Source organism: Gobius niger, assembly GCF_951799975.1.
Source record: "Gobius niger genome assembly, chromosome: 17".
Lineage (NCBI taxonomy): Eukaryota > Metazoa > Chordata > Actinopteri > Gobiiformes > Gobiidae > Gobius > Gobius niger.
The window spans coordinates 18,426,396-18,441,634 of NC_136868.1; the positions used below are offsets into that span (position 1 = coordinate 18,426,396).

Below are 15,239 nucleotides of genomic sequence, written 5' to 3' on the forward strand. Positions count from 1 at the left end.
ACCTCGAGCTGTGAGCAGATTCATGTTGTCATAGCAATAACTAGCCAACTACTACTACTACGACTACTACTAATAATATAACAACTACAGCTAAAGCTACTACTGTACTACAACCGTATCCCAGCTCCCCCTGCGTTTTTACTCGACACGTTTTAACTCATAAACTGAGGTCTCGTGAGCGACGCTCCGGTGAAGCGCGCGCTCCCGGACAGCCGCGGCGGCAGCAGGTGGTTCAGCTGTGGTTTCTCTCCTGAAGACGGAGCATCCTGATAACCTCTCCTCCGCCCACGCACACCTCCCGGCGACTTTCGTGGAAAACACTCACACGTTATAGTGAAGAGAAGAAAAAAGAAAAGAAAGAGAGAGAGAGAGAGAGAAAAAAAGATACGAAGATAGTGACGAGAGGAGCTGTGTGGGCAACGCTTCATGCCTATTTCTGGTCCGAAAAGACAGCGTGAGCAGCGTCTTGAGCAGGTCTGCAACATTTCTTTCTTATTTTTGATTGACTAATCCTTCTGCTATATACGTCTGCGTGTTATTGTTATTATCAATAATAATAATGATATTGTTAATTAGTTTTGTAAAAGTTTCATTATTATCTTGCAGCATCATTTCTCCAGGAGGAAGCATGTTGATGACTGACTAGCACCTGCATCAGGGTAAGTAATCTGGACTAAAGTGAGAAGACTTGTAATAATCTGTTTTAGGGAAGTCAAAATGCTTTTGAGAGAGATTTTTTTTTAGAAATTGCAACATGCCAGTTCCAGTTCAGTTCAGTTTATTCGGTCAAAATTATGACAGAAGATTTAAGTATACTTCTTCATACAAAATGACCGAAAAGGTATTGGCTGAAGCTAATGCTTATTTTGCCTACCCATGTTTTTTTAAACTTACAGCACGTGTTTTTGTTAAACTTTCTAACATAATATCAGACATTCAAAAGGATTTTATTTTATTATTATTGTATTATTATTATTATTATTTTTTTTAAGTAAGTCGACAGTCTTAAACAAACTATTAAACAGAATTAAGGTATTTTTCAAGTATAATACTTTTATACATTCTCTTTAGGTGGAAGAGAGAGGGACATAATTTGAGATCCTCTGTACAGTCATTCCAGAGATCGACCCCTTTAAAGCAGTACTAAGTAACTCTTCCCCCTAGAGGCCATAAGCGCAACTGCAGGTGTCATAGCAAGTTACGATTTTTTAACTTATTAATTGTCTTGGAGAATAAATACTACGCTGACAGGAAAGGCGAAGGGAGAGAGAGTTACTGTGCATCCAATTATACAATGGAAATATTTTTTTTCACTCAAACTTGGCTGTAAATACTGTTTAAAGTGACGTTAGCCCGCGGTTAGCTTTGCCCGTTAGCATGTTAGCTTCTTCTTCGTGATTCCATTAGTGTGTATTGCTTTCTCCGGACCGGTGGCAGTCAAGTTGCAAACATGGTTTTCTGGCCAGAGACACCAGGGAGAGATGAAAGACCCTCCAATCATCCCATTAACACTTGTATCACTCCCACAGGGACTACGAAAAGGATTTATTAAGGTAAACACGTTACTTAGTACTGCTTTAATGGAAATACAAAATCTCATGGTGTTTACGAACATCTCCACTCCTCTGAGCTCATACCGGCTCTGTCTGATGGGGAACATATTTTGTAGTGCTCGTGACACAAGTTTATTTTTTACTTTGAACATCATTTTTATTGTATACAAATCTACTAAATCATAGAATTTCAATGTTTGCAGGTTTATGAACAGGGGATGGGTTGGTTGGTTTGTAGGTTGAGAATGTGATGAGTCTTATTGCCTTGCTGTTAGAATGACCTAATAAATACTTACACTTTAAAGTTTTAAATGTTGCCCTTTTAAGACATCCTGATTGAACGCATGTGTATCCTTCCAATCTGTTTCCATTCTGGGGTCGTCTCATCTGCATTTGAGCAAATGATGCTGAACACTGGACTATTCATTCATCATTATTATTCCTTATTTGGTCTTGCACCTCAGACATCTAAAAAACATTGAACAATGAGTGTCCTCTTCCATGCAAGCCAATCGCTTAACAAAAACGTATAGACAACTGAAATGGCTTGTACTTGAACAAAAACTTAAGCCTTTCCTCAGCGGTCATTTCAAACAAACGCACAGCGGCAACACAGTTTACAAAATAATCGCCTTCTCAGATCATAATACAAAGGACAATAAAACACAAAATGCAATTCATTTTCAATATCTACTATACTATCTACTATAATGTAGATATTGTTAGCCTACTGTACCATCATACTGTCTCTGTGGACATCTTCTTCAGCTTTTTCACTTTCTTACTTACTTCACTTGTTTATTTGTGTGTCTGTGTGCGTTTTGTCCAGTTGAGACTTTAGTTTTCCTGTCACTTGAGCGTAGAGCCTGTTTACTGATAGAGTGAGTATGAATTTGTCCTAAACTATTTGATAGAAGGTGTCGATAGGTCATCCATGTTGGCGACTGTAGGAGTGTATGCACATCAATGCCTCTGAACACGTGGTTGTACATAGTTTGTGCGTGTGAGAAGGTCAGACAGTTGGAGAGGCCTTTTCATGTCCCTGCTTTAAGAGAGAGGAGCTTCGGACTCAGCAAACACTCACTCACGCCATCACCACCGCACCACATAGGACTGCAAATATCTGGACTTACACTTTCAACCATGAGTGGTGAGTAGGACATTTGTAGAGAACAAGCAAGATTTTCTGCTTTCCAAGTGATTTATTTCATATAATCCATTGCATAAAGATAAATTACGTTATATACAGAGGGGGAAAAAAGTATTTGGTCAGTTTCCCATAGACTTTCTATTGGATTTTGGCTAAATACTTTATTTCCCCACTGTATATATTTTAAAATATGCTCATCCTTAAAGCCACACCGCGTAAGATTTCACCCAATAAACAAAATTGAAATACAAGCATTTATTTTAAGATAGATTTTATTACCATTGAAAAATACCTCAAACAAACATGTGCTTTTGCTGTGAGCGGCTCACCTCTGCTAAAACATAACTTTACCGGGAGTGGGTACGTCTCCAGCTCGTCTCCATGGAGATGTCGACTAAAGTCAGTAGAATTGAGAGTTTAACATGTTTGGTCCTCATCCAGATCCATTCTTTCATTATCCATAGCAAAAATAGCATTTTCTGTGTGGAGCGATAGTCATTGAGACCATGTGTTGTGTTGATGGCAACAGCATAGTCCAAAATGTTACGCAGTGTACCTTTAAAAAAGTGTACAATAAATAAGTCTGTGCACTTGTGTGGCGTGCTAACACGGACCTCCAAAGTGCAATTAGAACCAAGGTGTGGAATGGGCTCTTCTCATACTGTTTGCAGGCAGGCAGTTTGCTTTCTACTTCTTAAAGACACACCGTGTAAAATTGTACACAACAAATACATTTTTTGAAAACTACCAGATTAGATTAGAGTCTTTTTGCCCCTCATGAGAATTTGTTTCCACAGCCGATGGGGTGCACAAAGGACAACAAAGAAAACATTTAGGTATGACAAGTAAATTAGTGAGGTCGCTTGTTGAGAAAGGCGATGGCTGATGAGACGAGGCCCTATTGTGTTTAAGTGTCCGGTATCTGCGTCCAGAGGAGCTGGAAGACGTTATGGAGAGGGTGTTCAGTGTCCACTATTACAGACCAAACTCGGAAAATTAGAATATCGTTACAAAGTGCATTAATTTCTGTAATTCAACTTAAACCGTGAAACTAAAATATGATGACTATTTACATCCCAAGTGAGATATTTATACCTTTATCTGTTATAATTGTGATTATTATGGCTCAGCTTGTATAATAAATAAATAAATTAAATATCAGAAAATTAGAATATTTTGAAAATGGACTGTAAGCCATAATCTTTGACATATGTCATTTTGCATGTAATGAGTCTATATCATATATTAGTTTCACATTTTAAGTTGAATTACAGAAATAAATGAACTTTTGCACAATAGTCTTCTTTCCTGAGCTTCACCTGTATAAACTGTACAAACGTGTGCCTTTGCTGTGAGCGGCTCACCTCTCCTACGACATGATTGTAACTATCCCAGTAACTTTACTGGGAGTGGATACGTCTCCAGCTCGTCGCCACGGAGATGATGACCGAAGTCAGCAGGATTTGAGATGTAAATAGGTCTGATCCTCATCATTCTTTGATTACCCACTGAAACAATAACATTTTCTGTGTCGAGTTGGTCACTAGGAGCATGTTTTGTATTGATAGCAGCAGTCCAAAATGTGTGCCTTTAAGTGTGCAGTATGCCTTAAGTTATCAATTTATCTGCCTTCCATTTTGTCGTATGTTGGCTTTGTTACAAGAGGCTTTTAATTGAAATCAAGCATCTCACTCCATACACATTCTTTAGAAACCAATATCTTTCTTGCATCTGCGGTAATGAACGTCTGAACCTGTCCTGCGTGATTTCTTTTGTCATCGCTTCAACTTAAATGGAGACGTCGATGTTTGGCTTGCACAGACAATAAAATCTTACAATTCACATATTTTTCTCATTAGGAAATATCCATAACCATCAACATTTTGGAAAGCCGATTACAATGACAGCTATGGAAAAAAAGCAGCGTTGAAGACTGTCAAATTCTGATTAAACACTCTTATTGACTCCAGCACGTGTGGATAAATGTGTGGCTAAAAACAAATGAGAATCCGTATGCAAAGAAGTAGATGAGGGTCAAACAAAAGTATAAAGATGTCCAAATGGGTAAGTGGAAGCCGTTTTCTGTGCTCTATTCTTAAGGACATCAGGAATGTTATCATACTAATACTAATTCTGTTATATGGTAATGTTTTTAAAATGTTGATCATGCTCGTGACTTGGTTAAGCCGTGTTAAAAGTACAAGGCTTCATTTATAACATTAATAAGGGTGTAAATCAAGGCACGGTAAGACTTTTTTCATGAACTGGAGATTCATTGTAATATTTCACTCTATGGGCTACTCCCAAATGTGTAACTTACATTCCACTTTTGTTCCTTTTTCCAATTCATGAAAGGTCGACTTTTAATCCTGCGGGGGTAACTTGATACATTACGTTGTGTTGTGTGCAGTTTCCCGTGAGACCTGCCTCCTGGACCAGGTGCTGGAGCTGATTATGCACGAGAAGCCGCCGAACAGCGCCAGTCTCTTTCTGAACGAGGACCAGGACAAGCCCCCAGTGCCGGAGAGAGGAGCGCTCAGGAGACGCATACGCAGGGCCATGGAGCGCAGGGCCAGTGGAGTCAGGAACCGCATCAGCGCCTGCAGCCGGGACGCACTCAAAATGTTCCTCAAACGAAACCTCTTTGTGCTCTTTACTGTCGCCGCGGTGGCTTTAGGTCAGTGCCATGAACACAGATGACTTTTTTTCCAAAAGTGTGTTGCTTTACTGCTTTTACTCAGGGTCCAGAAAGTTGTCAACCTATTTTAATCCTCTGGTCATTAAACTCACAGAGATAATCCCATCCTACACGTCTTTGTAAAGAGTTGTAAAAGTGTGTGTTCTGGTTGGCCAAGGCTTACGAAAGGTGAATCTGATTTGGCTTTAAAGGTGTGATGCTGGGATTTGCACTTCGCCCTCGCAACCTGTCGCTGAGGGAGATCAAGTATTTTGCCTTTCCCGGGGAGCTGCTGATGAGGATGCTGCAGATGTTGGTGCTGCCTCTGATCGTGTCCAGTTTAGTCACAGGTCAGTCTTTCGATCCTAAAGAAACAAATAAATGGTTATACAGCTTAGGTCAACAGAGCGCCTTGTTATAATCCGGTAATCCTTATTGATGCGCCCCCTTTCATGTTACAGGCATCTCCTCCCTTGACAGCAAAGCATCTGGAAAAATGGGAGTTCGAGCTGTGGTCTATTACATGGTGACCACGCTCATCGCGGTTTTCATCGGGATTGTCATTGTGATCATCATCCGCCCGGGGCAAGGAAGCCGGGACAGTCCCATGGACAAAACCGGAAACATTGAACCAGTGCAGGCAGCTGATGCTTTTCTGGATCTCATCAGGTACAAAACAACCTTAGATACCTTCAAAACTTGATTGAGTGATTTAAGTCTTTGTTTATTATAGTATGTTCAAAAACATCTCCCTTTGTTGCTCATCACTGCAGGGATCATTCTTAACAGATGAAAAAGCACTCTTTTTAACCCGACACCTCTTACCTTGCAAAAAGTACTGGTGAACTAATCTAAAGGAACAGGCCATTGTTTTTCCATACTGAGATATGTTCTTACCTGAGCTTAGACACGTTTTTTTCCTATTTAAATACGATTCACGATCCAAGTATAGTTACACAAAATTAAAAGTAATACATTCACTTTACTGCATGGACGTCAAAGTGCTTCTAAGGTGTTATTACCCCTTACAATATAGTTCCCCTTATTATCCGCTAAGAAAATTGACATGTTTAATTTTGTGTAACGATACTTGGATCGTGTAAACGCTCACGTAACCGTATTTAACTAGGGGAAATGTGGAAGAGCTTGGTCGCTTCTAACTTCACCCCCATTTAGCCCCATAGAGGGGAGGATGGGAGGCTGAATGCTAACAACATCTTTGGTCTTTTTTGTGTGACTGAGCGCACGCACAAAGACCCGACAGGTACACATCAACTCGCCTAAGTTCAGGTAAGAACATATCTCAGTATGGAAAAACAGTGGCGTGTTCCTTTAAGTACTGTGAGTTATTAAGTATCTCCTCCACAGTGCATGATCTAAAAAGCAAATGTAATCTGAATATAATAAAATATCAAAATGTGTTTTAGAAATTGTTTACTTTTTTACCTTTTCTATGATGGAAAATTTCTGTATGTCTGAGAGTCGTTTACACTAATGTGTTTTAGAAACTTTGATTAATGTACACAGTTTGTATAAAGTTGTCATCTCTATTTGAAACTTCTTCACACACAAAGGAATAAATCATCTTTCTTATTAGGAATATGTTTCCTCCTAACCTGGTGGAGGCGTGTTTTAAGCAGGTAGGTTTTTTCTTTCAACATAATCTACATCCACTACAATGCAGTCTTATGATTCTTCACAGTTTTCACTCTTCCTTCCCTTTCTTGTTCAGTATAAAACCATGTACAAGAAGACTGTCCACATCCGCAATGTGACAGTGGCTCTGAACCTCACCGAGTCCTTCAACATCACAGAGTCCAGTCCCAGCTTGAACCTGACCCAAGTGCTTCATACCATTCAGGTACAATTCTGTGTTATTTACATATTCTGTCATAGTTTTAGTGATGTGATATTTTTGCTGATTAATATTAAACAAATAGTAAAAAATAAATAGTCAAACCATGTAAATTCACTCCACATCCCCATCCATTTACTAAAAGGTTTCAGATTTTCACACTTTTGGATTGACCAAATGTATTTTTCGATTGATTTGGCAAAATTTGCTACAAGGTACACCCATCCATCAGTCTTCCTCTGCCTAATCTATGACTGGGTTGCGGAGGTGGCAGTCTGTGCTCACTTCCTCCAGCTCATACGGGTGAACAGGGCGGTCCCAGACCAGCTAAGAGACGTGGTCCCTCTGGCGTGTGCTGGGTCTTTCCTGGGGACATGCCCGAAACACCTCCTCAGTGCATGAACAGCAGCTCCACTACGAGTTCCTCCCACTGGGACCTTTAGAAACTAACACTCAAATATTTATTTTGACCAAAACAAAAGAAGTAATTTTGTTTGTCTGTGTTGTCCGTCTACACATGTATCATAGAGGGATTGTGTTTGTGTTGACAGGAGACAGTGGAGGAGACAGTTCCTGTGTCTGGGTCCTCTGGGGGAGTCAATGCTCTCGGGCTGGTGGTGTTCTCCATGTGTTTTGGTCTGGTTATTGGGAACATGAAGCAGCAGGGACAAGCGCTGCGAGATTTCTTTGACTGTCTGAACGAAGCAATCATGAGGCTGGTGGCGATCATCATCTGGTTAGTGTCAGATACTGTCATTATGAACATTTTACAATTACGAGGTTACTATATAAAATCTAATTAAATATAAAAAATTGCATTACATTTCCCACATGCAGCCGATTTTCTAGTGGTTAAGTCTGCTGCACATACAGTATGGTGGTTGGTGGAACTCTGTTGGGTTTGAGGCCCGTGATGTCTCCGACAATTTGAATGAATGTTTCTCCCTGTTCTTCATTACATTTCTGAGCTGTCCCGTCAAAACGAGTTCTACAAAAAAAGAAAAAAATATATAAAATGAGAAGTAATGACAATTGTAAAATTCAGTTTTACAATAGAAAAAGCAAATAATCAAGAATATTTAAGAAAAGTCACAATTCAAACAAAGGCCAAGCACAGGGGTCACTCCTTGAGCTGGTGTACTATCTTTTGACAGTTCCAGTTCTGGTTCACATCAGTAGATTCGCTGTGGTGTCGCCACACCCCAGAAGAAAAAAGTATTTAAATGTACTGTATACGACCCTCACACTGCAGGTATGCTCCTGTGGGCATCATGTTCCTGATTGCTGGAAAGATTGTGGAGATGAAGGACCTGGCTGCGGTGGGCGGGCAGCTGGGCATGTACACCATGTCGGTCATCGTTGGTCTCCTCATCCACGGCCTGTTTGTCCTGCCGCTTCTCTACTTCGTGGTGACCCGCAGAAACCCCTACAGCTTCATCGGGGGGCTGCTGCAGGCACTCATAACAGCACTCGGGACATCCTCCAGGTAAGTTACAAACGGTGAGGTTCATAGTACTTATTAGTATTATACAGGTGACTTAATTCTGTCCCTGCTGCAGCTCTGCCACTCTGCCCATCACGTTCCGGTGTCTGGAGGAGAACAACCACGTGGACAAACGAGTGACACGATTTGTGCTTCCTGTTGGGGCAACTATCAACATGGATGGCACTGCCCTGTATGAAGCTGTGGCAGCCATTTTCATAGCACAAGTCAATAACATGGACCTAAACTTTGGACAGATTCTGACCATCAGGTAATGTGAATACGGCACTTATGAATTAACCAATACATGAACTATTTTAGAGAAGTGGATCTACATAGACACACTATCTTCTCGCTCTTTGACCCATCACAGACCTGTTGGACATAGATCTATATCTTCATTGGTTGTTAAACTAACAAACCAACAATAAATATCCTTGTTGATGATAGAAAACAAAACAAAACAAATTAATACAGCACATACAGTATATGAATATTCATGTTAATGCAGCTAATTGTGCATGTTTATCTTGAATGCCTCCACTTCATCTCTGCCTCCACCCACTCAGTATCACAGCGACTGCTGCCAGCATCGGAGCAGCAGGCATCCCTCAGGCCGGCCTGGTTACCATGGTGATTGTATTGACATCGGTGGGACTGCCTACGGAGGACATAACACTGATCATCGCTGTGGATTGGTTCTTGTGAGTTCCCTCTAAATGTCAGCTGAGAGGGGATTGGTTAACGCTAAATGTCATTGTAAAGCTTCAGAGAGCACAGAGGTCCCACCTCTACAAAGGTTACTGATGCATTATGCATGGCCACATCAGCAGAAAGCCTCTGTTTTTATAAGCCAAATCACTGTCATTAGGCTGGAGTTTGGGTTCTCACTCCTCTCTCATGTTCATCCCTGACAGGGATCGGCTGCGGACCACCACTAATGTGTTGGGCGACTCTCTTGGGGCCGGCATTGTGGAGCACCTGTCCCGGGACGAGCTGCAAAACCAGGATCCTGATGTGCGCAACTCTGTTATTGAAGTTAATGAGAAACCGTACCAGCTTATCTGCCAGGACAACGACACAGTTAACCACCATAACAGTGAGACCCCCATGTGAGGACTGGACTCTAGACTAACAAAACTGACCTGCCCAATAAACACATGTAAATAGCATTTAGTGTAGTAGGTTTAGTCCAAACAATTAGTTGTTTAGTAAATCAATGGTATTATTAGTATCAAAATTATTTGTAAGTGGTTTTGTAATAGTTTTACAGGTTTTACATAAATTTGTCTTTAGCTGGAGCATTTAGCGTTTTATAAATAAATCTGAAAAGATACAGATTTAAGTCCAAATGGCGAGAAGCTGTTTCTTTATAACTTTATACTTCATGAGAATAGAAGCTTTTGTTTTGCTGAATTGAGGATATTTTACATAGTAAACAAGTGTTTTGTTCAAGTCAAATTTTTAATGATGTTTACCGCCAATGCCATAGCAGTATTCTTTTGAATGTACAAAAACAATATGTAAAAATTAAACAAATGACTTTGTGTGACATCTGTTTGTATCTTGACATTTAGGACCTGATTGAGTTCAGCCTGTGTTGACTACCTCTCTAGACCTGTAGACCAGCTCCAGTATTTAAAATGGATTTTTGATATTGCTTGCAAATTGTGACATGTGTTTTAAGAAATTTGTTTTATTAAGCTAAATTTTGTTTTTTCATCCAGAGTCCCTTGGTGGCTTTTTCTAATGAGAGCATTATTGTAAAAGGATCGTTTGCAAGTACAGAATGTGGAACTTCTATGTGGAAGAAAATAATGCATGTGCATACTCCCTGTTGGCTTTTTTGATTCATATTATTCTTTTCTTTTTAAACTGCTGGAATAGCCCCTGCTGCTGTGAAGTTCTTTTTTTAATGTGAAAAAAGTTAATTATTGCAATCCTTTTGTGAGAAAAGGGCAAAAACTGTATTCTGAGTTATTTATTATTTGATTTAATGCTTATATTAGCAATCTTATTGTTTGTTGATGTATTTTGTTATTTTAGTACTTTTCATCTTTTTCAATGGAGTTAAAATAAATGGCTCAGGAATTTAAACGGTGTTCTGCTGTTTGTGGTGTTTGTCAGTGCAGTATGTGAAACAATACCTCAATATGGACACAATTACATGAAGCAGTGCTTGTTCGGAATCGTTTATAAAAGAGTTCACCTTAGATACATTTGCAACATACAGTGCAGTCTTTCCCAGTACATCAACAGTTTAGCCCTCTTGGTCTGAAAACCCTGGTCATATCATGAATCTGATTAGTGATACTTTGGCATAGTTTGTTCTCTGACTATTGTGATGTTAAAATCTGCGCCTGTGTCTTTACAGTCAGGGCTTGACGTTAACTCTTTAGCTCACATGTCTCTGTGGCGAGTCGTTTTCAAAAGTTACTGGCCAGTTTGTGCAATAGTATTGTTGACTTTTTATATATATATATATATATATATATATATATATATCTGGACAGTGATGATTGAAATATAAGACAATTTGAGTTTACATTGTTTGTGTCTATTGCCTCATGTTTTAAACCATTTAGATTTTCCATACACTCAAGCAGGACAGCACAAAATGAGGCCTTTCTCAAAAGACAAGGCCAAAAATACAATAAAATCCAACATGATAAAGTGGCTAGTGTTAGTGTTAATTGCGTTACTGGCCTGGACGGCGAGTGTTAATGTCAAGGCCTGTTTATGACGCAGTGCAGATCCATATTTACTAACAGTCCATTAAAGAGAAATACAGAAAAGCAGGTGAAGACTATTGTCCACTGTGTCACCCACTGAACAGTCATATATCAGCCTTAAATGAAAGAAAACTCGTACAAAAATAGGTGCAAATCATTACAGAGACAGAAGATCTCCGAAAACACTGTGTATTAGGGCTGTGCAATAAATCAAACGAAAATTGCAATCTCAGCTTTGGTCAATCTCAATAATCGTCATCGTTGGAGGAGAAAATGGAACAATTTTGTGTTAATGATCCTGGAGTGGAAAATGAGGATTTCTTCTAAATGTCTATTTAGAAATCTAAAATGTCTATGCTCATAAATTATTAAAGTAAAAGCTATATGTATCTGTTTCTAATATGAAAAAATCAAATCAAATTGAGATCGATCAATGTATTGTTGCCATATTGCCCAGCCGTACTATGTATGGTGTCCTTATACACATTACTGACATGAACGTACTGTCAATCACAATTAAGAGTATTACTGATTAGATATAACAGTCACTTAATCCAGACAGACTCTGGCAAATAACAGTATACGCCATTATGTCAAATCAACTTATCTTACACCGCTCTGAAGAGGAGTCAGCTGCAGCCGCACGTTTTTTGAAATAAAGCGCAGTCCGTGTATAAATATGTATAGTGATTTAAATATGCTATTGCTGCCCAGGTCTGGTCCCAGGGAGATGGAGAGTAGATCGACACAAGACAACTGGAGGGTCAGCCAAAGCCCGCCGGGTAAGAGAGACGAGCTGCTGACAGTTTACTTGGCCTGGGAAAAAAGGACTGAGTAAGAAATATAACAAGATGTGTATAACATGTGTAAGTGTTTTTGAAAGTCTGAAATTTGGACTCACTTATGACTATAGGTCCACATGATTACTTTGCTCCTTCACTCCACATTGAGACCGGCCCAGTTATGTTTCTTGTCCTATGGCAAAGAAGTAATGCTAGTTTTACAAAGGTAATGGACAAATATATGTGTCAATAAAAGCACACAAAAGAGAGATCAAAACTTTTTGGTCCTATCTGCCAAAAGTAGCCGTCTTTGATCATACTAACAAACAGCTTTCTTAGTTAACAGGCTTCACCTAAACCCTAAATTATTTGCAGATAGCTAAAGGAAATAAAGCTTTGTCATTTGATACCTCTGACATGACGGGTAGATTGTCATGAGGGAAGAGCCACATGGTTCGGTGGGCCTTGGTCCTCTGTCTCAGCATCAGTTTTCTAAGCAACCTCTTCACTTTCCGGTCTCTTGGATCGGCACATTTCACCGCCTTCTTTGTGTAGAGACTACAAACAAAGCAAAAACGATTGTGAGAATTAAACTAGAAGGAGAGAAACTTTATTATTCTATATTTTTTTGTTTTAAATCTCGATGCTTCCTTAAAAAAATGAAGTCCCAGATAAAATGAAAAAGAATCGTTGTATCCACATGTTATGTTGTTGTTAACTTGGCCACATGAAAAGCCTGCATTCCCCAGCTACATCAGATTTCTCTGGGCTGTTGAAAACAATAGGTATGCGAGTGCACAATGGTTTGCTTAACTAAACCCTGCTGTTCGGCCTGACGGGCTGTGCATGGCGGGGCTCAGCTGGCTCAGGAGGTACTTTCAGATGACTTGTTATTCCCACATATTTGCTTTCTTACTTCCCTGGCAAATTACAGCTTGGAGCCCTGCCGTAACAACATGACCTGGAAAGATGACAATGCCTGTCGGCCGTGGCTCTGCCCTCCGCCTCGTGTAACGAGAGAGGCATAGTTTCCATGCATGCAGATGGCTGTATAGCTCTGTAGCTCCAGGAGTGGATGGTTGGAATACTTGCATGATGGCTTGTATGCTGCAGTCTGGCCCCTCCGTCTGCACCTCGAACCGCAGCACGTCTTTGGTCCGCACCTTGCCCTGGGAGTAGAGCATGCAGCACTGCACATCCCTCTGCATCTGCACACCGTTACCTGACAAACGCACCGCACAGGAAATACAGAGAGTGTTATTTGTGTTGCTTCCACATTTGGTATAGATTGTGTGTCGAAAGCCTAACCTTACACAGCGTTGACATTTTGTCCAGGCTTGGGACTGGCAGCCAGAGCTAGTCATCTGCCCCCTGTTGTGCAGAGATTTGCACAGTGGTTTCACACAAGACAGTCCTTCGTAGCCTTACACAAAGTAATGAGTCTTATGAGTCTTTGTAGCTGTACATGGGATGAAACTTTTTAAATGGACTGGTCTCTAAGTTACAGTTAGAGGTTTGTAAGTGCATTTAGTGACTTACATGAAACTAAACAGCCCTTAACACTGTGCTGTGAGTAACAACAGAAGACATGAAAAGCACAAAGTCATTACACTGGTATTAATTGACCATCAAAATAGAGCAATCACATGGTTCAAACATAAACATTGAAGAAAAACAGCTTTTGAAAATTCACACAAAACTCTTGATAAATAAACTGTTCTTGTAGATTTTATTGCCAAATCCTGCTTGCATAAAATGGATGACCTTTAAGTTTGTGAACAGGAATGCAATCTCCTCTCCAAAATTGCATTCCCCTCAAATGGACACACATTACACAAATGCACATGCACACTCAGGAATTTCAAAGGAACTACAGTGGCATCCCAGCGTGTCCCAAAGCCCAACGCTGTGCCAGGCAAAGTGAGAGAAAGAGGAAGCGTGAGGAGTGTGGTGGGTGTGCCATGTTGGCATGTTATAGCATAGCGTATGTGTAAACACTTTAAAGTGTGGTGCAAGCAGACAGAACAATGCATGCACTAAAAGGACAGAGCAGCTCTGTGCTGTCTGTTTTATATGCAGATCATCTTTAAAGTGTTGTCTTATCAAACACAGAGCAAATGTGAGGCACCATCCTTGTGTTTACATCCCTGCCTGTCTCCCTGCTGCTAGCTCTGTCTGTCTTTGCACGGCTGCACAGCTCACCTGCAGAGTGTGCACATAAAGAGGAGCAGAGAGCCTTACCTTGCACAGAAGAGAGGAGGCAGAGCGTCAGGGCGGTGAGAGTGAGCATCTGCAGTGTGAGCATGGTTCAGTCTGGCACAGAAGACAGAGCTGTGTGTCACCTCTCCCTCTATGGCCGCCTCTTTATACCTCCCTGCCCATCTCACTCACTGTGCTCCATCTCACCGTCGCACCCTCCCCTCCCTTTGTTGATCCATTTCTCTCGTTCTCAACTTAACTCCCTCCTTCATTATCTAGTTTGATGCTTCTCACACATCTCACTTCTCACATATTTTCAGCTTTTTGCCATTTTCACTTGAAATACTAAGCTTTGTGTGTTTCACATTCCTGTTTCTCATCCTCTGTAACACATTGTACGATTGGAAAGTAAACCCAGACTGAAGCAACACTGGATTCATTACATACACATAATCAAAATCGTTTAAAATCTGATGAACAATCATGTTCGTTATATTACTTGTGGACACAGAACAAAGAAATGACAAAATTGCTCCTTGGAGATCCATATTGTTTGATGTTGTTCCCATAGTAAATGCCCTCATTGCAAATTTTGACATTGTATCACATCATCTCGTTTCAAAAGTTTTGTATAGCTTGCAGTAATAGCTGGTGCCTCGGTATGCTCATTATGTATAAAATGTTGCCATTTTCATCATTATTTCAGAAAAATCAACTTACTCAACACATCTAACCACAGTTACTGTACATGTTGTATCTACACATCTGAAGTGAAACCAAAAAAAGAAAAATGGTTTAGAACACAAAT

General features: G+C 40.2%; 2 protein-coding genes across 2 annotated transcripts; one reads left to right on the forward strand and one right to left on the reverse strand.

The window, feature by feature from the left end:
• Window positions 1-2,361: 2,361 nt before the first annotated feature.
• Window positions 2,362-10,494, forward strand: slc1a6 (solute carrier family 1 member 6). The gene is made up of 11 exons (XM_079574386.1): window positions 2,362-2,703; window positions 5,114-5,380; window positions 5,593-5,730; window positions 5,842-6,049; window positions 6,978-7,020; window positions 7,113-7,241; window positions 7,787-7,971; window positions 8,488-8,721; window positions 8,795-8,989; window positions 9,288-9,422; window positions 9,636-10,494. The coding sequence occupies exons 1-11, from the start codon at window positions 2,520-2,522 to the stop codon at window positions 9,832-9,834; spliced, it is 1,917 nt and encodes a 638-aa protein (XP_079430512.1). The 5' UTR covers window positions 2,362-2,519; the 3' UTR covers window positions 9,835-10,494.
• A 1,394-nt stretch (window positions 10,495-11,888) lies between these two features.
• Window positions 11,889-14,619, reverse strand: LOC306977059 (uncharacterized protein). The gene is made up of 5 exons (XM_079575227.1): window positions 14,474-14,619; window positions 13,325-13,454; window positions 12,643-12,790; window positions 12,352-12,425; window positions 11,889-12,266 (listed from the first exon to the last, which is right to left on the reverse strand). The coding sequence occupies exons 1-4, from the start codon at window positions 14,535-14,537 to the stop codon at window positions 12,387-12,389; spliced, it is 381 nt and encodes a 126-aa protein (XP_079431353.1). The 5' UTR covers window positions 14,538-14,619; the 3' UTR covers window positions 11,889-12,266; window positions 12,352-12,386.
• Window positions 14,620-15,239: the final 620 nt, after the last annotated feature.

What these genes read in the sequence shown, in the direction of transcription:
- slc1a6 (XM_079574386.1), top strand. Translation starts at nt 2,520, where the DNA reads ATGCCTCTGAACACGTGGTTGTACATAGTTTGTGCGTGTGAGAAGGTC. An exon ending in GCACTCGGGACATCCTCCAG is followed by an intron (nt 8,722 to 8,794) that starts GTAAGTTACAAA and finishes TCCCTGCTGCAG; the next exon opens with CTCTGCCACTCTGCCCATCA. An exon ending in GGACAGATTCTGACCATCAG is followed by an intron (nt 8,990 to 9,287) that starts GTAATGTGAATA and finishes CCACCCACTCAG; the next exon opens with TATCACAGCGACTGCTGCCA.
- LOC306977059 (XM_079575227.1), bottom strand. Translation starts at nt 14,537, where the DNA reads ATGCTCACACTGCAGATGCTCACTCTCACCGCCCTGACGCTCTGCCTC. An exon ending in CCTCCTCTCTTCTGTGCAAG is followed by an intron (nt 13,455 to 14,473) that starts GTAAGGCTCTCT and finishes TGCGTTTGTCAG; the next exon opens with GTAACGGTGTGCAGATGCAG. An exon ending in TGCAGCATACAAGCCATCAT is followed by an intron (nt 12,791 to 13,324) that starts GCAAGTATTCCA and finishes CTTTGTTTGTAG; the next exon opens with TCTCTACACAAAGAAGGCGG.